This window comes from Ranitomeya imitator, chromosome 5, assembly GCF_032444005.1.
Source record: "Ranitomeya imitator isolate aRanImi1 chromosome 5, aRanImi1.pri, whole genome shotgun sequence".
Classification (NCBI taxonomy): domain Eukaryota; kingdom Metazoa; phylum Chordata; class Amphibia; order Anura; family Dendrobatidae; genus Ranitomeya; species Ranitomeya imitator.
In genome coordinates, this window is record NC_091286.1 from 12,197,865 (window position 1) to 12,222,672 (window position 24,808).

At 45.0% G+C, this 24,808-nt stretch overlaps 1 protein-coding gene across 1 annotated transcript in view; it reads left to right on the forward strand.

Annotated features, from left to right (window-relative positions):
• The window catches only part of GLP1R (glucagon like peptide 1 receptor), a 274,569-nt gene that overhangs the window by 174,063 nt on the left and 75,698 nt on the right, over positions 1 to 24,808 (forward strand). The window contains exons 4-7 of the mRNA XM_069768307.1: positions 12,631 to 12,752; positions 15,323 to 15,429; positions 20,563 to 20,716; positions 24,136 to 24,295. Coding sequence (XP_069624408.1) covers positions 12,631 to 12,752; positions 15,323 to 15,429; positions 20,563 to 20,716; positions 24,136 to 24,295 — 543 coding nt within the window. The remainder of the gene's footprint in view (positions 1 to 12,630; positions 12,753 to 15,322; positions 15,430 to 20,562; positions 20,717 to 24,135; positions 24,296 to 24,808) is intronic.

Sequence of the window (24,808 nt, forward strand, 5' to 3'; positions counted from 1 at the left end):
ATATAACTACTATAATACTGCCCCTATGTACAAGAATATAACTACTATAATACTGCCCGTATGTACAAGAATATAACTACTATAATACTGCTCCTATGTACAAGAATATAACTACTATAATACTGCCCCCTATGTACAAGAATATAACTACTATAATACTGCCCCCTATGTACAAGAATATAACTACTATAATACTGCTCCTATGTACAAGAATATAACTACTATAATACTGCCTGTATATACAAGAATATAACTACTATAATACTGCTCCTATGTACAAGAATATAACTACTATAATACTTCTCCTATGTACAAGAATATAACTACTATAATACTGCCCCCTATGTACAAGAATATAACTACTATAATACTGCCCCCTATGTACAAGAATATAACTACTATAATACTGCCCCTATGTACAAGAATATAACTACTATAATACTGCCCCCTATGTACCAGAATATAACTACTATAATACTGCCCCTATGTACAAGAATATAACTACTATAATACTGCCCCTATGTACAAGAATATAACTATTATAATACTGCTCCCTATGTACAAGAATATCACTACTATAATACTGCCCCTATGTACAAGAATATAACTACAATAATACTGCCCCTATGTACAGAATATAACTACTATAATACTGCCCCCTATGTACCAGAATATAACTACTATAATACTGCTCCTATGTACAAGAATATAACTTCTATAATACTGCTCCTATGTACAAGAATATAACTACTATAATACTGCCCCTATGTACAAGAATATAACTACTATAATGCTGCTCCTATGTACAAGAATATAACTACTATAATACTGCCCCTATGTACAAGAATATAACTACTATAATACTGCCCGTATGTACAAGAATATAACTACTATAATACTGCTCCTATGTACAAGAATATAACTACTATAATACTGCCCCCTATGTACAAGAATATAACTACAATAATACTGCCCCTATGTACAGAATATAACTACTATAATACTGTCCCTATGTACAAGAATATAACTACAATAATACTGCCCCTATGTACAGAATATAACTACTATAATACTGCCCCCTATGTACCAGAATATAACTACTATAATACTGCTCCTATGTACAAGAATATAACTATTATAATACTGTCCCTATGTACAAGAATATAACTACTATAATACTGCTCCCCTATGTACAAGAATATAACTACTATAATACTGCTCCTATGTACAAGAATATAACTTCTATAATACTGCTCCTATGTACAAGAATATAACTACTATAATACTGCCCCTATGTACAAGAATATAACTACTATAATACTGCCCGTATGTACAAGAATATAACTACTATAATACTGCTCCTATGTACAAGAATATAACTACTATAATACTGCCCCCTATGTACAAGAATATAACTACTATAATACTGCCCCCTATGTACAAGAATATAACTACTATAATACTGCTCCTATGTACAAGAATATAACTACTATAATACTGCCTGTATATACAAGAATATAACTACTATAATACTGCTCCTATGTACAAGAATATAACTACTATAATACTTCTCCTATGTACAAGAATATAACTACTATAATACTGCCCCCTATGTACAAGAATATAACTACTATAATACTGCCCCCTATGTACAAGAATATAACTACTATAATACTGCCCCTATGTACAAGAATATAACTACTATAATACTGCCCCCTATGTACCAGAATATAACTACTATAATACTGCCCCTATGTACAAGAATATAACTACTATAATACTGCCCCTATGTACAAGAATATAACTATTATAATACTGCTCCCTATGTACAAGAATATCACTACTATAATACTGCCCCTATGTACAAGAATATAACTACAATAATACTGCCCCTATGTACAGAATATAACTACTATAATACTGCCCCCTATGTACCAGAATATAACTACTATAATACTGCTCCTATGTACAAGAATATAACTTCTATAATACTGCTCCTATGTACAAGAATATAACTACTATAATACTGCCCCTATGTACAAGAATATAACTACTATAATGCTGCTCCTATGTACAAGAATATAACTGCTATAATACTGCTCCTATATACAAGAATATAACTACTGTAATACTGCCCCTATGTACAAGAATATAACTTTTGTAATACTGCCCCTATGTGCAAGAATATACCGTAACTACTATAATACTACTCCTATGTAAAAGAATATAACTACTATAATACAGCATCTGCACTACTCAGCACTTTTGTATAATTTCCTCCATGCTGCTGCTTTCTAGTAATTATTTGATCCCATCCCAGAGCTGGATTCACACTCACACTACTCAGTACTGGTGTATAATTTTCTCTTTGCTGCTGCTTTGAAGTATTTTATTTTCCCCCTAGAGCTGGATTCACATGCACACTACTGAGTACATGTGTACAATGTCATGCTTGCGATGCTGTGTCTGATCAGGTAATACATGAGGACAGGAGAGCAGGACTCCTTTATGTCTTTGTGTAGCATATAAGAGGCATCATGGCTGCTCATCTCCACCCAATAGCTAAGAGACAGCTGAAAATTAGATATAAAGTCTGCAGAGGGGAAAAAGGTGAAAAATGCAGGATACAAATCACGAAGCGTTCAGAAGTTTGGCATTAGGCCCAGCACTCTCCAATTTCCCCCCTCGCTGGACTCCATAGGTAAGACTAATGTTTTAACGTCATGATTAGCCCATGCTCGTGTGACCAGGATAATATACGGTAATATTCGTGACCCATCTCCTGTGAGAGAGAATTTATCGTTGTATTCACACAATGATTCTGTGCAAGGATGAATGTCGCCATTACCGCTTGTTCTACGTCCTGACCCCGGACATTACTGCTCTGTCATCTACACTTAAAGTCTGCACACATCAGCACATAGACAGAAGGTGAGGAGGGAAAGTTCTAGAAAAAGGGGGAAATATTTAACAATGACTCCACAATACACAATGAACAGCAGAGCACAGTGGTGGCCAAAAGTTCTGAGACTGACACAAGTTTTTTTTTTTCACATTTTGCCTCTTCGGTGTTTATGCTCTTTTAGGGTTTGTGCCCTAAATTCCTAGCCCTGCTCCTTATTCTCCAGACTCCTGCCCCTTATTCTCCACACTCCTGCCCCTTATTCTCCACACTCCTGCCCATTATTCTCCACACTCCTGCCCCTTATCCTCCACACTCCTGCCCCTTATTCTCCACACTCCTGCCCCTTATTCTCCAGACTCCTGCCCCTTATTCTCCAGACTCCTGCCCCTTATTCTCCACGCTCCTGCCCCTTATTCTCCACACTCCTGCCCCTTATTCTCCAGACTCCTGCCCCTTATTCTCCACACTCCTGCCCCTTATTCTCCACACTTCTGCCCCTTATTCTCCACACTCCTGCCCCTTATTCTCCAGACTCCTGCCCCTTATTCTCCACGCTCCTGCCCCTTATTCTCCACACTCCTGCCCCTTATTCTCCAGACTCCTGCCCCTTATTCTCCAGACTCCTGCCCCTTATTCTCCAGACTCCTGCCCCTTATTCTCCACAGTCCTGCCCCTTATTCTCCACACTCCTGCCCCTTATTCTCCACACTCCTGCCCCTTATTCTCCACACTTCTGCCCCTTATTCTCCACACTCCTGCTCCTTATTCTCCACACTTCTGCCCCTTATTCTCCACACTCCTGCCCCTTATTCTCCACACTCCTGCCCTTATTCTCCAGGCTCCTGCTCCTTATTCTCCACGCTCCTGCTCCTTATTCTCCACACTCCTGCCCCTTATTCTCCACACTCCTGCCCCTTATTCTCCACACTCCTGCCCCTTATTCTCCACACTCCTGCCCCTTATTCTCCACACTCCTTCCCCTTATTCTCCACGCTCCTGCCCCTTATTCTCCAGACTCCTGCCCTTATTCTCCAGACTCCTGCCCCTTATTCTCCAGGCTCCTTATTCTCCACGCTTCTGCCCCTTATTCTCCACACTCCTGCCCCTTATTCTCCAGACTTCTGCCCCTTATTCTCCACACTCCTGCCCCTTATTCTCCACACTCCTGGCCCTTATTCTCCACACTCCTGCTCCTTATTCTCCACACTTCTGCCCCTTATTCTCCACACTCCGGCCCCTTATTCTCCAGGCTCCTGCCCGTTATTCTCCACACTCCTGCCCCTTATTCTCCACACTCCTGCCCGTTATTCTCCACGCTCCTGCTCCTTATTCTCCACACTCCTGCCCCTTATTCTCCACACTCCTGCCCCTTATTCTCCACACTCCTACCCCTTATTCTCCAGACTTCTGCCCCTTATTCTCCACACTCCTGCCCCTTATTCTCCACACTCCTGCCCCTTATTCTCCACACTCCTTCCCCTTATTCTCCACGCTCCTGCCCCTTATTCTCCAGACTCCTGCCCCTTATTCTTTAGACTTCTGCCTCTTATTCTCCAGACTTCTGCCCTTTATTCTCCGCACTCCTGCCCCCAATTCTCCAGACTCCTTCCCCTTATTCTCCAGACTCCTTCCCCTTATTCCCCACACTTCTGCCCCTTATACTCCACACTCCTGCCCCTTATTCTCCAGACTCCTGCCCCTTATTTTCCAGACTCTTGCCCCTTATTCTCCAGACATCTGCCCCTTATCCTCCAGACTTCGGCCCTTTATTCTCCAGACTCCTGCCCCTTATTCTCCAGACTCCTGCCCCTTATTCTCCAGACTCCTGCCCCTTATTCTCCAGACTCCTGCCCCTTATTCGCCAGACTCCTGCCCCTTATTCTCCACACTCCTGCCCCTTATTCTCCACACTCCTGCCCCTTATTCTCCACACTCCTGCCCCTTATTCTCCACACTTCTGCCCCTTATTCTCCACACTCCTGCTCCTTATTCTCCACACTTCTGCCCCTTATTCTCCACACTCCTGCCCCTTATTCTCCACACTCCTGCCCTTATTCTCCAGGCTCCTGCTCCTTATTCTCCACGCTCCTGCTCCTTATTCTCCACACTCCTGCCCCTTATTCTCCAGACTCCTGCCCCTTATTCTCCACACTCCTTCCCCTTATTCTCCACACTCCTGCCCCTTATTCTCCACACTCCTTCCCCTTATTCTCCACGCTCCTGCCCCTTATTCTCCAGACTCCTGCCCTTATTCTCCAGACTCCTGCCCCTTATTCTCCAGGCTCCTGCTCCTTATTCTCCACGCTTCTGCCCCTTATTCTCCACACTCCTGCCCCTTATTCTCCAGACTTCTGCCCCTTATTCTCCACACTCCTGCCCCTTATTCTCCACACTCCTGGCCCTTATTCTCCACACTCCTGCTCCTTATTCTCCACACTTCTGCCCCTTATTCTCCACACTCCGGCCCCTTATTCTCCAGGCTCCTGCCCGTTATTCTCCACACTCCTGCCCCTTATTCTCCACACTCCTGCCCGTTATTCTCCACGCTCCTGCTCCTTATTCTCCACACTCCTGCCCCTTATTCTCCACACTCCTGCCCCTTATTCTCCACACTCCTACCCCTTATTCTCCAGACTTCTGCCCCTTATTCTCCACACTCCTGCCCCTTATTCTCCACACTCCTGCCCCTTATTCTCCACACTCCTTCCCCTTATTCTCCACGCTCCTGCCCCTTATTCTCCAGACTCCTGCCCCTTATTCTTCAGACTTCTGCCTCTTATTCTCCAGACTTCTGCCCTTTATTCTCCGCACTCCTGCCCCCAATTCTCCAGACTCCTTCCCCTTATTCCCCACACTTCTGCCCCTTATACTCCACACTCCTGCCCCTTATTCTCCAGACTCCTGCCCCTTATTTTCCAGACTCTTGCCCCTTATTCTCCAGACATCTGCCCCTTATTCTCCAGACTTCGGCCCTTTATTCTCCAGACTCCTGCCCCTTATTCTCCAGACTCCTGCCCCTTATTCTCCAGACTCCTGCCCCTTATTCTCCAGACTCCTGCCCCTTATTCGCCAGACTCCTGCCCCTTATTCTCCACACTCCTGCCCCTTATTCTCCACACTCCTGCCCCTTATTCTCCACACTTCCGCCCCTTATTCTCCACACTTCCGCCCCTTAATCTCCACACTCCTGCCCCTTCTCCTCCAGACTCCTGCCCCTTATTTTCCAGACTTCTGCCCTTATTCTCCACACTCCTGCCCCTTATTCTCCACACTCCTGCCCCTTAATCTCCACACTCCTGCCTCTTATTCTCCAGACTCCTGCCCCTTATTCTTCAGACTTCTGCCCCTTATTCTCCAGACTTCTGCCCTTTTTTCTCCGCACTCCTGCCCCTAATTCTCCAGACTCCTTCCCCTTATTCTCCAGACTCCTTCCCCTTATTCCCCACACTTCTGCCCCTTATACTCCACACTCCTGCCCCTTATTCTCCAGACTCCTGCCCCTTATTCTCCAGACTCCTGCCCCTTATTCTCCAGACTTCTGCCCTTTATTCTCCGCAATCCTGCCCCTTATTCTCCACACTCCTGCCCCTTATTTTCCAGACTCCTGCCCCTTATTCTCCACACTCCTGCCCTTTACTCTCCACACTCCTGCCCCTTATTCTCCACGCTCCTGCTCCTTATTCTCCAGACTTCTGCCCTTTATTCTCCCCACTCCTGCCCCTTATTCTCCACACTCCTGCCCATTATTCTCCACACTCCTTCCCCTTATTCTCCAGACTCCTTCCCCTTATTCCCCACACTCCTGCCCCTTATTCTCCAGACTTCTGCCCCTTATTCTCCAGACTTCTGCCCTTTATTCTCCGCACTCCTGCCCCTTATTCTCCAGACTCCTTCCCCTTATTCCCCACACTTCTGCCCCTTATACTCCACACTCCTGCCTCCTAACTCTTATTCTCCAGTTTTTCAGGGTTGTTTTACTCCCTCCTTCTAATTTTCAGCAGACCATACACTTAGTGCATAGGCTTTATGAGTCCCGCTACATAAGAATTTGAACAGAATGTGTATGCGGCCTCCTTGATGTCTAATACAGGATGTATCGGAGTCCATCTTCCTTCTAATTTTTGGCAGTTCTTGCATTGTCCTCATAGTGTTTGTGATTTCAGAGTCCCTCATTCATAAATTACACAGTGACTACTGTTGGGTGCAGTTGTATTTCCCCCTCAATTATGTATGGGTTGTATTATGGCATCCAAAAGGTTCAATTTTGGTCTCCTCTGACCAGACTATATGCTCCTAGTGTTTCACAGGCTTGTATAAATGTTGTTGACCAAACTGTAAACTGTCACGCTGCTGCAATGCAGGTAGGTGCAAGCTTCACTAGATGGCCACTAGAGTGGAAGGAGGGCTGTACCTAGACATAGCAGGCCTGTCGTGCAGTAGTGAGGCTACCACAATGTGGCAGCAGGAAAGTCAAACAAGCCGGGTAGATATAGTCAGTAGAGCAGTACCAAAGGAATAGACAAAACACAGAGTCAGAGACAAGCCAAAAGGTCAGTAACAGTCAGGAGTAGATTAGCCAAAGACAGAAGGCAGAAGCAGGTCAGGATACAAGCCAAGTCAAAACCAGAGAGTAAACACATAAAAGGGAAAAGTCAAGACGGGGTTTGGGAAAAACAGAGACACGTGTTCAGGCAGCTAATGTAGCAGGACAAGTCAGGATATACCAGAGTCAGCTACACACACCGTAGGCAAAACTATAACTGGCACCACCTGCAGGATGCAACAGAGATAAGCAGCAAAACCTGAAACCAGACAGAGGCTGAGAAAAGTTAACCCTTCGCATGATCAGACCGGAAAAGGGAAGACAGGACTAAAAATCCAGTCTGGATCATGACATAAACCTGCTTGAACATGTTTTGTGATCAGGAATGGAATCTTGCAAACATGCCATGGAGGTTGTGTGGTGAGCATGGATACAAGCCATGGATGTTGAGTGCATTACTTATACTTTTCTTTGATACAATTGTACCTGGTGATTCCAGTTCTTTCTGTAGCTCTTCACCGTTGGTCCTTGGCTCTTGGACAATTCTTCTGATAATTCTTTTCACCCTCTGTCTGAAATCTTGCAGGGAGCACATGGTCATGTCCGGTTTATGGAGAAATTATGTTCTTTCCACTTCCAAATTATAGCCCCAAGCAGTGCTCACTGGAGCCTTCAGTAGTTTAGAAATTCTTCAGTAACCAATGCCATCAGGATATTTTGCAACAGTAAGGTTGCGATGGTCTTGAGACAACTCACTGGTTTCACCCATCATGAGATGTCTCTTGTGTGGCCCCTCGGTAGTGAGACACCTTTTTATAGGCCATCAGTTTTACCTCCTGATATTATTTCTCACTAATTGGCAGGATTGCTTTCTAATTTACTGATAAATCTCAGCCGGTGTCAGGACTTTTCAGGGCTTTTTGCTCCTCTCTTTCTTCAGGTGTTCTATACTTTTTCCCTGTGTCATTTCTCATCATTGCACATAATTTATGGATATCTACATTGATTTCTTTGCCTGTGTGGATTGTATGAGGCAGTGAGGAGAATCATATACGAGGGCCGGTATGTGTACCCCAGGATGCGTATACAGACATAATGAACCCGATGGAGCGCGTTGTGACTACAGCAATGTCTGTGATTACAAGGCAGAATATAAGTGAGTACGGATTTGATCAAACTAGTTGACCAAGTCAGATTTAGGGTAATATGATATGGGCTTTTATATCTGGAGAGACCTGCAGATTTGGTAGTGGGGCAAATCTCTCCCTCCACTCCGGGATTTGTAAGTGCCACATGTCCATGAAACCCAATTAAACTCTCAGTGTTGTCTTGGGTGTGTCAGTGTGTTGTTTGCAAGCTGCAGAGCAGGGGGCTCTGTGCGATACAGGCCTGTGTGAGGCTGAATACAGAGCCAAGAACAGCAAAGCTTCTGACGCACCCAAGATGCATACAGCGGCGCATTCGCCCATGGCAATGGGATTTGATACAGACTGTATGGATGACCCAGCTGCGATCCAGAGGAACGTTTACTTTGTGAGTTTTTTGGAAAATAGCGATGTTTTATGTTGAACTTTCTTGGGTCACTGATTCTCTGTCACACTGTGTGAACACCGCTCCACTACAGTTGTTATCGACATTCAGGGAGAATTTCATGTCAATTGCACCTTTAGAAATAGATTTACTTAGTATTGACCACATCTCTAATGTTCTATGTCAATATTTCTTTGCTTTACCAATTTTTTCCTGCTAAGGACCTAACAGTGAGTGAGATAAATGTTACATCAGTTCTCAGATAATCAGTAATCATCCCTATTTCCCCCTCTGCCACTTCTCTTTCCTGTCCGATTAATCTACGGACAAAATTTATCCTGATTACTCAGTGCAGTCAACTGTGGAGCCGCAGTGACAGCGCTGAGGACTTATATCCGCACGTCTGACCATAATTACTTCAGTCATCGACTGTAGACGGATAGTCACATCGTCTCCGATTCTCTGCAGGGGAACGTCCAAGAATTATCCTAGATATCTAACTGTATGTGACCGAACAAGAAAAAGTTTCAGAGGAACGGAATGAAAGGAATGTTCCAGTATGGATAAACACTTCTCATATTAATGGAGACATTCTCAGTGATGTCACCGCTGATCTCTGGTGATGGATAGGAGGCATTCTCAGTGATGTCACCGCTGATCTCTGGTGATGGATAGGAGGCATTCTCAGTGATGTCACCGCTGATCTCTGGTGATGGATAGGAGGCATTCTCAGTGATGTCACCCCTGATCTCTGGTGATGGATAGGAGGCATTCTCAGTGATGTCACCTCTGATCTCTGGTGATGGATAGGAGACATTCTCAGTGATGTCACCTCTGATCTCTGGTGATGGATAGGAGGCATTCTCAGTGATGTCACCTCTGATCTCTGGTGATGGATAGGAGGCATTCTCAGTGATGTCACCTCTGATCTCTGGTGATGGATAGGAGGCATTCTCAGTGATGTCACCTCTGATCTCTGGTGATGGATAGGAGACATTCTCAGTGATGTCACCGCTGATCTCTGGTGATGGATAGGAGGCATTCTCAGTGATGTCACCTCTGATCTCTGGTGATGGATAGGAGACATTCTCAGTGATGTCACCTCTGATCTCTGGTGATGGATAGGAGGCATTCTCAGTGATGTCACCTCTGATCTCTGGTGATGGATAGGAGGCATTCTCAGTGATGTCACCTCTGATCTCTGGTGATGGATAGGAGGCATTCTCAGTGATGTCACCTCTGATCTCTGGTGATGGATAGGAGACATTCTCAGTGATGTCACCGCTGATCTCTGGTGATGGATAGGAGGCATTCTCAGTGATGTCACCTCTGATCTCTGGTGATGGATAGGAGACATTCTCAGTGATGTCACCGCTGATCTCTGGTGATGGATAGGAGGCATTCTCAGTGATGTCACCTCTGATCTCTGGTGATGGATAGGAGACATTCTCAGTGATGTCACCGCTGATCTCTGGTGATGGATAGGAGGCATTCTCAGTGATGTCACCGCTGATCTCTAGTGATGGATAGGAGGGATTCTCAGTGATGTCACCGCTGATCTCTGGTGATGGATAGGAGGCATTCTCAGTGATGTCACCTCTGATCTCTGGTGATGGATAGGAGGCATTCTCAGTGATGTCACCTCTGATCTCTGGTGATGGATAGGAGACATTCTCAGTGATGTCACCGCTGATCTCTGGTGATGGATAGGAGGCATTCTCAGTGATGTCACCGCTGATCTCTGGTGATGGATAGGAGGCATTCTCAGTGATGTCACCGCTGATCTCTGGTGATGGATAGGAGGCATTCTCAGTGATGTCACCTCTGATCTCTGGTGATGGATAGGAGGCATTCTCAGTGATGTCACCGCTGATCTCTGGTGATGGATAGGAGGCATTCTCAGTGATGTCACCTCTGATCTCTGGTGATGGATAGGAGGCATTCTCAGTGATGTCACCTCTGATCTCTGGTGATGGATAGGAGGCATTCTCAGTGATGTCACCTCTGATCTCTGGTGATGGATAGGAGGCATTCTCAGTGATGTCACCGCTGATCTCTGGTGATGGATAGGAGACATTCTCAGTGATGTCACCGCTGATCTCTGGTGATGGATAGGAGGCATTCTCAGTGATGTCACCGCTGATCTCTGGTGATGGATAGGAGGCATTCTCAGTGATGTCACCGCTGATCTCTGGTGATGGATAGGAGGCATTCTCAGTGATGTCACCGCTGATCTCTGGTGATGGATAGGAGGCATTCTCAGTGATGTCACCTCTGATCTCTGGTGATGGATAGGAGGCATTCTCAGTGATGTCACCGCTGATCTCTGGTGATGGATAGGAGACATTCTCAGTGATGTCACCGCTGATCTCTGGTGATGGATAGGAGGCATTCTCAGTGATGTCACCGCTGATCTCTGGTGATGGATAGGAGGCATTCTCAGTGATGTCACCGCTGATCTCTGGTGATGGATAGGAGACATTCTCAGTGATGTCACCTCTGATCTCTGGTGATGGATAGGAGGCATTCTCAGTGATGTCACCTCTGATCTCTGGTGATGGATAGGAGGCATTCTCAGTGATGTCACCTCTGATCTCTGGTGATGGATAGGAGACATTCTCAGTGAGGTCACCGCTGATCTCTGGTGATGGATAGGAGGCATTCTCAGTTATGTCACCGCTGATCTCTGGTGATGGATAGGAGGCATTCTCAGTGATGTCACCGCTGATCTCTGGTGATGGAGACGAGGCATTCTCAGTGATGTCACCGCTGATCTCTGGTGATGGATAGGAGGCATTCTCAGTGATGTCACCGCTGATCTCTGGTGATGGATAGGAGGCATTCTCAGTGATGTCACCTCTGATCTCTGGTGATGGATAGGAGACATTCTCAGTGATGTCACCGCTGATCTCTGGTGATGGATAGGAGTCATTCTCAGTGAGGTCACCGCTGATCTCTGGTGATGGATAGGAGGCATTCTCAGTTATGTCACCGCTGATCTCTGGTGATGGATAGGAGGCATTCTCAGTGATGTCACCGCTGATCTCTGGTGATGGAGACGAGGCATTCTCAGTGATGTCACCGCTGATCTCTGGTGATGGATAGGAGACATTCTCAGTTATGTCACCGCTGATCTCTGGTGATGGATAGGAGGCATTCTCAGTGATGTCACCTCTGATCTCTGGTGATGGATAGGAGACATTCTCAGTGATGTCACCGCTGATCTCTGGTGATGGATAGGAGTCATTCTCAGTGAGGTCACCGCTGATCTCTGGTGATGGATAGGAGGCATTCTCAGTGATGTCACCGCTGATCTCTGGTGATGGATAGGAGGCATTCTCAGTGATGTCACCGCTGATCTCTGGTGATGGAGACGAGGCATTCTCAGTGATGTCACCGCTGATCTCTGGTGATGGATAGGAGGCATTCTCAGTGATGTCACCTCTGATCTCTGGTGATGGATAGGAGGCATTCTCAGTGATGTCACCGCTGATCTCTGGTGATGGATAGGAGACATTCTCAGTGAGGTCACCGCTGATCTCTGGTGACTGGACTTGTGATTACATTGCAGCATGAGAGCCCCATGTTGAAGGCGTTTGCCCTGTTTCAGTGTAAGTGTGATTGTAATTTCTGCCTCTTCTTCTTTTTGCAGTGATTCAGGGCAGGGTGTTTCGTTACTGCACCCCGGAGGGGACATGGCTCATCAGAGAAGCCAAGGACAATGTGACCGTTCCCTGGAGGAACCTGACTGAATGTGAGGACCAATCACTGAAGGTAGTTACTCCCAGCAGGATGCAGCACAGTTTATCCTCGTGTTCATTACTGCCCCCTGCTGGCTAATGAATTTCGTACAGGCTGTGAAGAGGAGGAGTGGGGGCAGGGAAGTGACCACAGCTTGTGACAAATGTCTGGATTTTGCAATGATGCAAATATGGGACAATTTTGCACATTTTCTACATTTTCTGGGTCCCTTTAAGGATAAAATACGACGTATTTGGAGTTGTCCCTGGTAGGACTCCTCTATTGCGCCTTTCTCAAAGTCATTCCTAATGCATTGATTGTCCTCCATTATAATGTCACAGGAGGATTAGTCATGGAGGACGGCTCGTGTTCTCACAAAATGTCACTTAGGCCGATTTATCAAAACCATTAACCTGGCAGTAAAGCATCCTCATCTGGAGTCAGAGTCGCTGCCATTACCTGCTGCCGGCCCATCCGTCCCATCATGGCTGGTCGGACACATAGCGCCCCCGGGCATCATTGTATTGGCCATCACATATGCCCTCCATCAGAGAATGCACAAATCTCATCACCTGCAATACACTGCAAGATCACTGCGTATAAAGGGACGGGACACCAACATTTAAAGGGGATCTCCAGGGATCTTTTCATGGTTATTTCCTCGGGGAGGACAATGGAGAGTAGGTGTCACCTTCCCTTCCCTGGATTTATGTGACTGGCAGCAGCTATAGTGATCTCTATTGTGAACGTTAGAGGAAAGTTATGTCGTAGAGAGAAATTGTAAAAATCATAAAGACATCTCTGGAGAGGGGACATATCACCCTAACATTGAACATATGGGATTAATTATAACTGGGGAATGGAGAATGAGCTGACACTTCATCCTCCGTAGGTCCTCCTGCCATGTAATTACGATGGGGTATGTGTTAAGGGGCAGCCACTAAGTCTTGGATTCGTAAACTCATCACACATTCACTCACATCACCATAAGACTTTCCGAACACCTCCAACTTAATATCTGTCAGATGGATGATGCTATCCATGCCATGTTTCATCTCTATAGAAGGGAAAAGTTGTGACTGAGAATTTGACAACAATATCTCCAGCCCGGGACCTCCAGGGGCAAAGATATCCTGAATGTTGGGGATTTCTTAAAGTTCTAAAAGACCTAGCACATCCTGCGACCAGACCCCATATGAGCTCATAAAGGGGAGGTGTGATGGCACAACTTTGATTTAATAAAATACAGAATTTGGGTTTTGGTCATTTGCCAGTCCTGGATGGTACAGCCTGCTGTAGTTGTGTGCATTTTCCTAAGGAGTTGTTCTAAGCAGTACCTCTCTCGTTAAGCTCCGAGACATTTTCATGACACAGGTTTAGTAATTTTTCTTTTGTTATCCCTTTTAGCTTATGTAATTGTACATAAAGTATTGTTTTGTCCCCATTTTGTAACATCTTTGTATATTTTTAGAAACACTGCCTGTTTTTCTGGATTAAATATATAAAATGTAATAGCTCTGTTCCTCTTGCTCTGTAAACCGCACCCCTGAAGCCATACACTACCTGTGACGGGTGTCTAATCGTTCCTGAACAAACGATTGGTGGTGGCAGCTCATCCATCACTCGTCTGTCAGTTGTAGAGTTGTCCTGATGATTGGAAGCAGCGGAGTTGCTTCCCCCTGACTAATTGGTGGCAGCGGTGGGATCTGCGTGGCTCCCCCTGCTGTTATTTCTGACACTGTATCACTGTATTACAGCTTAATTTTGCAATATTGTGACACCTTGAGATTAGCTATTTTAATAGCTGAGAGTGGGGGGAGAAATCGTCATGTGACCCGGTGACAGAAGAAGCGGCCCCTTGGATTGTAACATGGTGAACACAAGAATATATCAGACAGCTAATTCCTGTGGTAAGAAAAGTTTAGAAACTTTAGGGAAATTTCAATGATTTAGGAACCGCGGACAGATCCAGAAATGACGGGGGCACAATTCTTCATTGTATTTCCTCAATTATTGACTTTTTCATTTGCGACAAATCCTTCAAACAATTTTCGCCTTTTTTCATGTTGTCTTTTGTGGTTTAGTTTTCTGATATTTTCGTTGGATGTTTTAGAAGGATTCATGACTGCTAAAGAATCATAAAACCAGATAAAGACAGAAAAAATAAATGTGGACCTTTGAGACAATCTCAGGAATCAAGGGCTCCATTTAGATGAATTTGGCACAAAAAAAGTCAACGAAAACCAAAAATCAAAAAAGAAAAGTAACTTTAAAAAAAAGCTAACGAGGCCAAAATCTGTGACGTGTCTAACGGAGAAACAAGTCAGAACTGATGTAAAAAGACAGAACTGCTGCCCGGTAGAATCGCCACATTCCAAGTGGAGCGTCGGATATACCTATGTTAGATATAGGGGGCGCCCATCCTGAAAGACCCCCGAGACCTCCCACAAAATCACAGATCTGACCCTGCCTCATTATTACAGTAAGTGTAGGTGACGCTCCACATGCTGAACACCAGCAGGTCCACGCGAGACGTATCCCCCCGTTATATGTTATTATTATGTGTGCCGTAATCTAACCACCTGTCTGTGCTCGGCCCCCAGGTGCAGCCGGAGGAGCAGTTGTCGTCCCTGTCCATCATATACACCGTGGGATACTCCCTGTCCTTCTCCGCACTCGTCATCGCCACATTCATCCTGGTGATATTCAGGTAACTGGGAAATACTAATAATCCTGCCTGGTATAACCTGGGTATAATTATACAGTATAATGTACAGGACTGTGAGCGGCGGGGGTGGGGGGATAAGGTAAAGTGAGAAGCTTCATCAGTTCACAAAATACAAAGCGACTGAAGAAAAGAGAAATGGAAATCCCATCAGTATCTGGTGACCGCCCGTCTCCTCCATCATCAGTATCTGGTGACCGCCCATCTCCTCCATCATCAGTATCTGGTGACCGCCCATCACCTCCATCAGTATCTGGTGACCGCCCATCTCCTCCATCATCAGTATCTGGTGACCGCCCATCACCTCCATCATCAGTATCTGGTGACCGCCCATCACCTCCATCATCAGTATCTGGTGACCGCCCATCTCCTCCATCATCAGTATCTGATGACCGCCCATCACCTCCATCATCAGTATCTGGTGACCGCCCATCACCTCCATCATCAGTATCTGGTGACTGCCCGTCACCTCCATCATCAGTATCTGGTGACCGCCCGTCACCTCCATCATCAGTATCTGATGACCGCCCATCACCTCCATCATCAGTATCTGGTGACCGCCCATCACCTCCATCATCAGTATCTGGTGACTGCCCGTCACCTCCATCATCAGTATCTGGTGACCGCCCGTCACCTCCATCATCAGTATCTGGTGACCACCCGTCACCTCCATCATCAGTATCTGGTGATCACTCGTCTCCTCCATCATCAGTATCTAGTGATCACCAAGCAATCTGTATATAATTATAGATGTACAGCTGTTATAACCTGGGCATCTCCTGTATATAATTCTATATGTACAGCCGGTATAACCTGGGTATCTCCCATATATAATTTTATATGTACAGCTGGTGTAACCTGGGTATCACCGGTATATGATTCTATATGTAAAGCCTGTATAACCTGGGTATCTCCGATATATAATTCTGTATGTACAGCCGGTATAACCTGGGTATCACGGTATATAATTCTATATGAACAGCCGGTATAACCTGGGTATCTCCCATATATGATTCTGTATGTACAGCCGATATAACCTGGGTATCATGGTATATAATTCTATATGTACAGCCGGTATAACCTGGGCATCTCCTGTATATAATTCTATATGTACAGCCGATATAACCTGGGTATCACGGTATATAATTCTATATGTACAGCCGGTATAACCTGGGCATCTCCTGTATATAATTACAGTATATATGTACAGCCGGTATAACCTGGGCATCTCCTGTATATAATTACAGTATATATGTACAGCTGGTATAACCTGGGCCTGATGTTATTAGTGTGAATACTGTCCGTCTCCTTCCGTGTGACCCCGGTTATTCCTATGCGGCGGTGTCTCCCGCTATCACATAGGGATTGTCACCTCTTTGTATCTGATCCTGGTGACGACTGTAGATCACTTCTATGAATGAGGCCGGTGATTCGGATATTTGATCCTCCCCTCCCCCACCCTGATATATAATAAATCCTATAGATTATTTGCGCGGTATTCCTGCGCGGCGCCTTGTCTCTGTGGCTTGCCCGGCTCGTTGCTGGCGGTCCGGCGGAGCAGACTGCATCGTTTCTTGCCCTGATATTTGTGGCCGCGTTTCCTGCCGTTCTCGGGTCATTAGTGCGGTGTAATCATGTCTGATCGGCGGTTACGTGATGATTATGTCGCCATCGTCACATTCGTCCTCCGCCCCCCGCGCAGATCTGACGCTTTATCTCTTTTATAGTCGCATTTGTCGCTGATTTATTTACTTTTAATGCAGCAAACATTAAATATCGGAGAAAACAAAGGAGCAGTCCGGGAAATCTGATACATTGTATCTTCTGCAGAAAGGCTCCATAACGGGAGTGATATTTTATATCAATTCTCATTTTCCTAGAGTTTTCCCACAATGCTTTGCTCTACGCTATCATGATCTGATTTCCATGGTTCATGAGTAGAATGCCGGGATTTCAGTGAAGACTGACACAGAAGCAGTTTTATACTCCAGTCACTTCCAGAGCTGCATTCTGAATTCTGCGACTTCCTTTTTAGCTCTTATGCTGTCGGGTCTCACATCTCTTTGTTAAATAAATAAGGCAGCACACTGCAGCGCTAGAACATACAAACTTGAAATACGAAATTTGAACTGCATTACTGCACTAGAAATATGAAAAATGAGAGCGTTTAGCGCATAAAAATGGCCAATTTTATGTGTACCTGGTAGCCACTTTACGGCATCTCTCTTATACCAGGTCCTACACTTGCCCTACCTTGCTGAGAATAAACGTCTCCATCTGAATGGGTACATGTGAAACCTCTTCCTAGACTAAAATTCTCTCTCTCTATGGAGGGGTATTGGACCTGCTGTAATTAAAACACCTGTGGCTAGAAGGCGGAGTGCACGATCAGAAGGCTAGAGAATACGGGCACAAGGGGGCATTCTTTGCGTCTGGAGGAGAGAAGGTTTTTCCACCAACATAGAAGAGGATTCTTTACTGTTAGGGCAGTGAGAATCTGGAATTGCTTGCCTGAGGAGGTGGTGATGGCGAACTCAGTCGAGGGGTTCAAGAGAGGCCTGGATGTCTTCCTGGAGCAGAACAATATTGTATCATACAATTATTAGGTTCTGTAGAAGGACGTAGATCTGGGTATTTATTATGATGGAATATAGGCTGAACTGGATGGACAAATGTCTTTTTTCGGCCTTACTAACTATGTTACTATGTTACTATGTTACTATGTTACAGCAGGTCCAATACCCCTCCATAGAGAGAGAGAATTTTAGTCTAGGAAGAGGTTTCACATGTACCCATTCAGATGGAGACGTTTATTCTCAGCGAGGTAAGGCAAGCGTAGGACCTGGTATAAGAGAGATGCCGTAAAGGGGCTACCAGGTACACATAAAATTGGCCATTTTTATGCGCTAAACGCTCTCATTTTTCATATTTCTAGTGCAGTAATGCAGTTCAAATTTCGTATTTTAAGTTTGTATGTTCTAGCGCTGCAGTGTGCTGCCTTATTTACTTAACTATATACGAGTTGGCGACTCTAGATTGAGCACCTGTTCACACTTAGTCTATGTTTGGATGTGCAGGTCAGGTTTTTGAAATGTAATCACATCTCTTTGTTGTCTGTTCGAACAGGCAGATTCCAAGCAGCAACCAGTAAAATTGTGAGGGCAGCTTTGGCTGTGACTAGAGTATAGGAATTATGAATGCAGCTCTGGCTCTAACTGGAGTAATGCAACAAAAGGTGAAGTAGAATTCCTCAGATGTAAACGTTTATGTCTGTCTATACAGAGATGACAGAAAGCAAAGACTACAGACTCATTCTGTGAGACTATGTGCACACGTTGCGGATTTGAGTGCGGATTTACCGCGGTTTTTGTGCGTATTCCACCTGCGGTTTTACACCTGCGGATTCCTATTATGGAGCAGGTGTAAACCGCTGCGGAATCTGCACAAAGAATTGACAAGCTGCAGAATAAACAATGCTACATTTCCGCGCTATTTTTTTCGCAGCATGTGCACGGCGGATTTTGTTTTCCATACATTTACATGGTACTGTACACCGCATGTAAAACAGCTGCAGATCCGCAGCACATAGCCTCACTGTGAGGATTGTGCATGCAGCTCTGGTTGTGACTGGAGCATAGGAATTGTGCATGCAGCTCTGGTTGTGACTGGAGGATAGGAATTGCGCATGCAGCTGTGGTTGTGACTGGAGAAAAGGAATTCTACATGTAGCTCTGGTTGGACTGGAGGATAGGAATTGTACATGCAGCTCTGGTTGTGACTGGAGGATAAGAATTGCTCATGCATCTGTGGTTGTGACTGGAGAAAAGGAATTGTACGTGCAGCTCTGGTTGTGACTGGAGCAAATGAATTCTACATGTAGCTCTGGTTGGACTGGAGGATAGGAATTGTGCATGTGCAGCGCCCCAGGGTCCTGGTCGTTGCAGTAATATCGTTCTCCTCTAGGGGGAGTGATATTACGTTTGAAGGCAATAAAGGAGATCTCTTTACCAGTTATCACCAATGCACAACACACTTCACACTCCAGTCCACCAGGGGGAGCTATGCTCCTATTGATTAGGGCACTCCTCACAATTAGGTAAAACTGGGAGTCTGGATAGGAAGTGAGGCAGAAGCTGGCTGGGCTGGACCCAGTGAGCTGCTATCTGAGCGCCGCTCAGTTAGTGGGTCCCTGACAGGGGTGTGTTCCTGTCAGAGGCCTAGACAGAAGGCCACGGAGCTGCGCCTGCCCCACGTGTGGCAGCTCCCAAGAAAGAGACATTGAAGGAGAACTGTATTGTAGACCGGATCAGGAGGGAGCAGAGGAGGCTCGGTGATCGCTGTGCTCGCTTTGTCACAGAGTCCATTGCAGAACTGGCACCGGAATGGCAGAGCAGACCGATTCATGTAACAAAGCTGAGTTTGTCCAAGATTCTATTGCAGAGCTCGCTTTGTTACTGAGTTCAGGGTGGAATGGCAGCAATATGGCAGAGCACACAGCGATGCAGCAGAGCTAATGGATAACTACTAGCTGAATACTCAGGAGGTAAACTGCAGCCTGCGCCGCTCTATAGCGCGGGATTGTGGACGCGGATGGAGCCGATCTGTCACCTCGGGCTGAGCTATCTCTACCCCGTATGTTCCCCTCCGCCGCTCCTGATATAACGTCGCTCCGTCACCGTGAGATTATAATATAATAACGAGGTTTATTCCTCGCCGGTCGGGCCCAGGTCAGGCTGCGCTTTCTATACACAGAATCACGATGTGCGCAGTGTATAATGTACAGGGCGCTATTACACCGCCTCATCGTATAATACCGTACATTATACAACCTTGTGTCCTATTATATGCAGCACGGAAAAATAACAACTCTTCTCATTGCTACATTTTAAGGTGTAAAAGTTGCAACTTGTAACTACTCAGCCCCCATGACAACACTTCCTGGTCCGCGCTCGTGAGGTGCAGTGTTATCCTGGGAACATTTCATCCATCCCTGTCGCCATCAATGTTAATGTCCTGATAATCACAAGCCAGTAAGGACGTGGACAAGAAGTGTTGTCATAGTCCCCAGCACGGTCTGCTGAGACGCCCTGTAACCTGCCGCCCTGTGTCTCTCCGCAGACATCTCCACTGCACGAGGAACTACATCCACCTGAACCTCTTCACCTCCTTCATCTTCAGAGCCATCTCCGTCTTCATCAAGGACTCCGTGCTGCGGTGGATGTACGACATCGCCATCCTGGACAACCAATGGGAAGGGCTCATCTCCTACCAGGTGACGCAATCACTGCACCATCACTGCACAATCACCGTACAATCGCCATACAATCTCCATACAATCACTATACAATCACCATACAATCACCATACAATCACCGCACAATCACCGCACAATCACCGCACAATCACCGCACAATCGCCATACAATCTCCATACAATCACTATACAATCACTATACAATCACCATACAATCACTGCACAATCATCATACAATCGCCATACAATCACTATACAATCACTATACAATCACCATACAATCACCATACAATCACCATACAATGACTGCACAATCACCATACAATGACTGCACAATCACCATACAATCCCCATACAATCACTGCACAGTCATCGCACAATCGCCATACAATCACTGTACAATCACTGCACAATCACCATACAATCCCCATACAATCACTGCACAGTCATCGCACAATCACCATACAATCCCCATACAATCACTGCACAGTCATCGCACAATCGCCATACAATCACTGCACAATCACTATACAATCACCATTCAATCACTGCACAGTCATCGCACAATCGCCATACAATCACTGCACAATCACTGCACAATCACTATACAATCACTGCACAATCACTATACAATCACTATACAATCACCATACAATCACCATACAATCACTATACAATCGCCATACAATCACTATACAATCACTGCACAATCGCCATACAATCACCATACAATCACTATACAATCACTATACAATCACCATACAATCACCATACAATCACCATACAATCACCATACAATCTCCATACAATCATTATACAATCACCATACAATCTCCATACAATCACTATACAATCACCATACATTCAACATACAATCACTATAAAATCACCATACAATCACTATACAATCACCATACAATCACTATACAATCACCATACAATCACCAAACAATCACTATACAATCACCATACAATCACTATTCAATCACCATACAATCACTATACAATCACCGCACAATCACCATACAATCTCCATACAATCACTGCACAATCACTGCGCAATCACCATACAATCACCATACAATCACCGCACAATCACCATACAATCACCGCACAATCACCATACAATCACTATACAATCACCGCACAATCACCATACAATCACCGCACAATCACCATACAATCACTGCACAATCACTGCACAATCACCATACAATCACCGCACAATCACCATACAATCACTATACAATCACCATACAATCACCATACAATCACTATACAATCACTGCACAATCACTGCACAATCACTATACAATCACTGCACAATCACCGCACAATCACTGCACAACCACCATGCAAACTATTCTAGCAAAATCCTGACTGAAGCAGTGGAGTTTCCAATGTGGGGTCAGTTGTGGGGTTTTCTGAGACCTCACAATCCTTCCCATCCAATCCCTGCCGTGTACGGTATTGTACAGCCACATATAGGGCACTGCCATATTCGATAAGAATTGTATAACAAATTATCCTTTGTCCATTTTCTCCTTTTACCCCTCATGTAAATTATACATTTCGTGATAAAACATTATCTTAAAGGAACAAAATGTAACTTGCTTTCACATCTAAACGTTATTACATTTTGTGAATCACCTGTAGGTGAAAAATGCTCAGTGGACCCCTAGATGAATTCTTTGAGGGGTCTAGTTTCCAAAATGGGTCCGTTTTGGGGGGTTTCTCCTGTTTTTCACCTCAGGGGCTCTCCAAAAATCAAATAACGCTGTTTCCTTTCCGAGCCTTGTGCCCAGACAGCGGTTTTTGACCACATATGGGGAATCATCATGTTCGGGAGAAATTGGGTAACAAATTATGGGGTCTGTTTTCCCCTATTATCCATTGTGACAATTACAAATTTGGGGCTAAAACAACATTTGTAGAAGAAAAAAACATAATTTTCGTTTTCACATCCACATTTTAAAGAGTTCTGTGAATCACCTAATAGGTTCAACAAGCTCAGAAGGGGAATTCTGCTGTTTGGATTCCTTAGGGCCCCGACAACTTGGCGCCCACAATCTATTTCTGCCAAATTTGTGTTCCAAAATTCAAAGGATGCTCCTTCCCTTCTGAGCCCTGCCGTGTGTCCAAACAGAGGTTTCTCATCACATGTGGGGTATCGGCGCGCTCAGAAGAAAATAGGCATCAAATTGTGGGGTCCATTTTCTTGTATTGTTCCATGTAAAAGTGAAAAAAATGGGACTAAAGCAACATTTTAGAGAAAAAAAAAAAATTTTTTAATTCAACATTGTATCCATTCCTGTGTACCTCCTGAAGAGTTAAAAAAAAATTCCCAACAACAGTTTTGACGTTTTTACGGGATGCGATTTTTAAGATGGTGTCAGTTTTTGGGAGTTTCCAATATTTCCAATATATCGGCCCCTCAAAGTCCATTCAAATCTAAATAGGTTCCTAAGAAACAGGTCTTATAAAATTCTTGAAAAAAAAACGAGAAATTGCTGCTAAACTTTTAACCCTTCTAACATAAACAAAATAAAATGACGTTTGCAAAACGAGGCAGATGTAAAGTAGAAATGTAGGAAATGTTATGTGTTAATTATTTTGAGCAGCATCAATAACTGGTTTAAGGATATCAAAATTGAAAGTTTGAAAATGGTAAATTTTTAAAACATTTTTTTTGCCAAAATTTCAATATTTTCATGAATAAACGCAGAACATATTGACCTAAATTTACCACTAACATAAAGTACAATGTGTCATGATAGGGCAATCTCAAAATCACAGATCCTTTAAAGCGTTCCAGAACTATTGCCACATAAAGTGACAGTGGCCAGATATAAAAAAAAATTGGCCTGGTCAGTAAGGGGTTATAGAAACAAAACTTTCTCTTCACCTTTAGAATACAGGGACACAGAAATACACTGCTATATACAATGTATCTCTATGCATCTGTATAACTGGCTTCTGGGTTCAAGATTACCAGATTCTCCTGTGTTTGTCATTGTGGGCCATGGTCATAGCTGGAGCTGCTGCCTACAAACGTGAGATCAAGTCTTGGGAAGACCATAAAATAGTTTCTTTAATGTGTCAGAGCAGAGGCATGCGGCCCCGCTCGCGATGAGGAGGAGTTACAGAGCAATGGCGATGTCGGAGAGAGGTGAGAAGTAGAAGTCGGGTCAAAGCCCTGGGCCTGATCTGTCGGGACAGCGGGACGGAGCCCTCATATCGGGACAGTCCTGAGACGGCTGGGAGCGATGGGTCATTACGATGACCTACTGGACTGCAAAGGGTCCATTATTCTTCCACGGGGGCCTCCTGTGTCCATGTCCGTTCCTGGGCATGTATATGTGTGTATATGTATATTTGTAATATCACAGATTGCATTTAACCCTTTGCTGCCAGTAACCCGAGGTCTGGTTTCCGCAGGAGTCGCTCAGCTGCCGCCTGGTCTTCGTAATGATGCAGTATTGTGTGGCCGCGAACTATTACTGGCTGCTGGTGGAGGGCATCTACCTGCACACCCTGCTGGTGCTGTCCGTGTTCTCCGAGCAGAGGCTCTTCAGCTTCTATCTGTGCATTGGATGGGGTGAGTGCGGCTCCATTATACATTGTACTGTGGCGGGTGAGTGATGTTTTCCTCTTCAGTCTATGGAGCATCTACGGATGTGGTGCCACCAATGTCCACCGAGACCAGGGAGAGGTCACCAGGGTGGAATCGGCCCGTCTGGTCCATGTAGTCCACCCTATTCACAGGATACACCGTGAATGTCTGATAGATGACCTCTGGGACCCCGACTTCATGCAGGGCAGGGGACCGTAGACCCTCGTCTTTACTTGTCTCATGGATGGTGTAGAATGAGTGGTGCGGTGGCGTCATGTTCGCGGCTTTCTCCACGCAGTGCGCTCGGCTATAAAACTGTAAATAATTTCATGATGAAAAGTTCTAATTTACTTTGTGTTTCATTTTGTCAATAAATTTGCTTCCTGTCAGCGAATGGAAACATTCTTATCATCAGAGTGTTAGATCCAGTCCTGACAATAGCGCCGCGGCTGATGGTCTCCCCGGTATAGGTCACCGCGGGTTCACAGCTGCATCCCG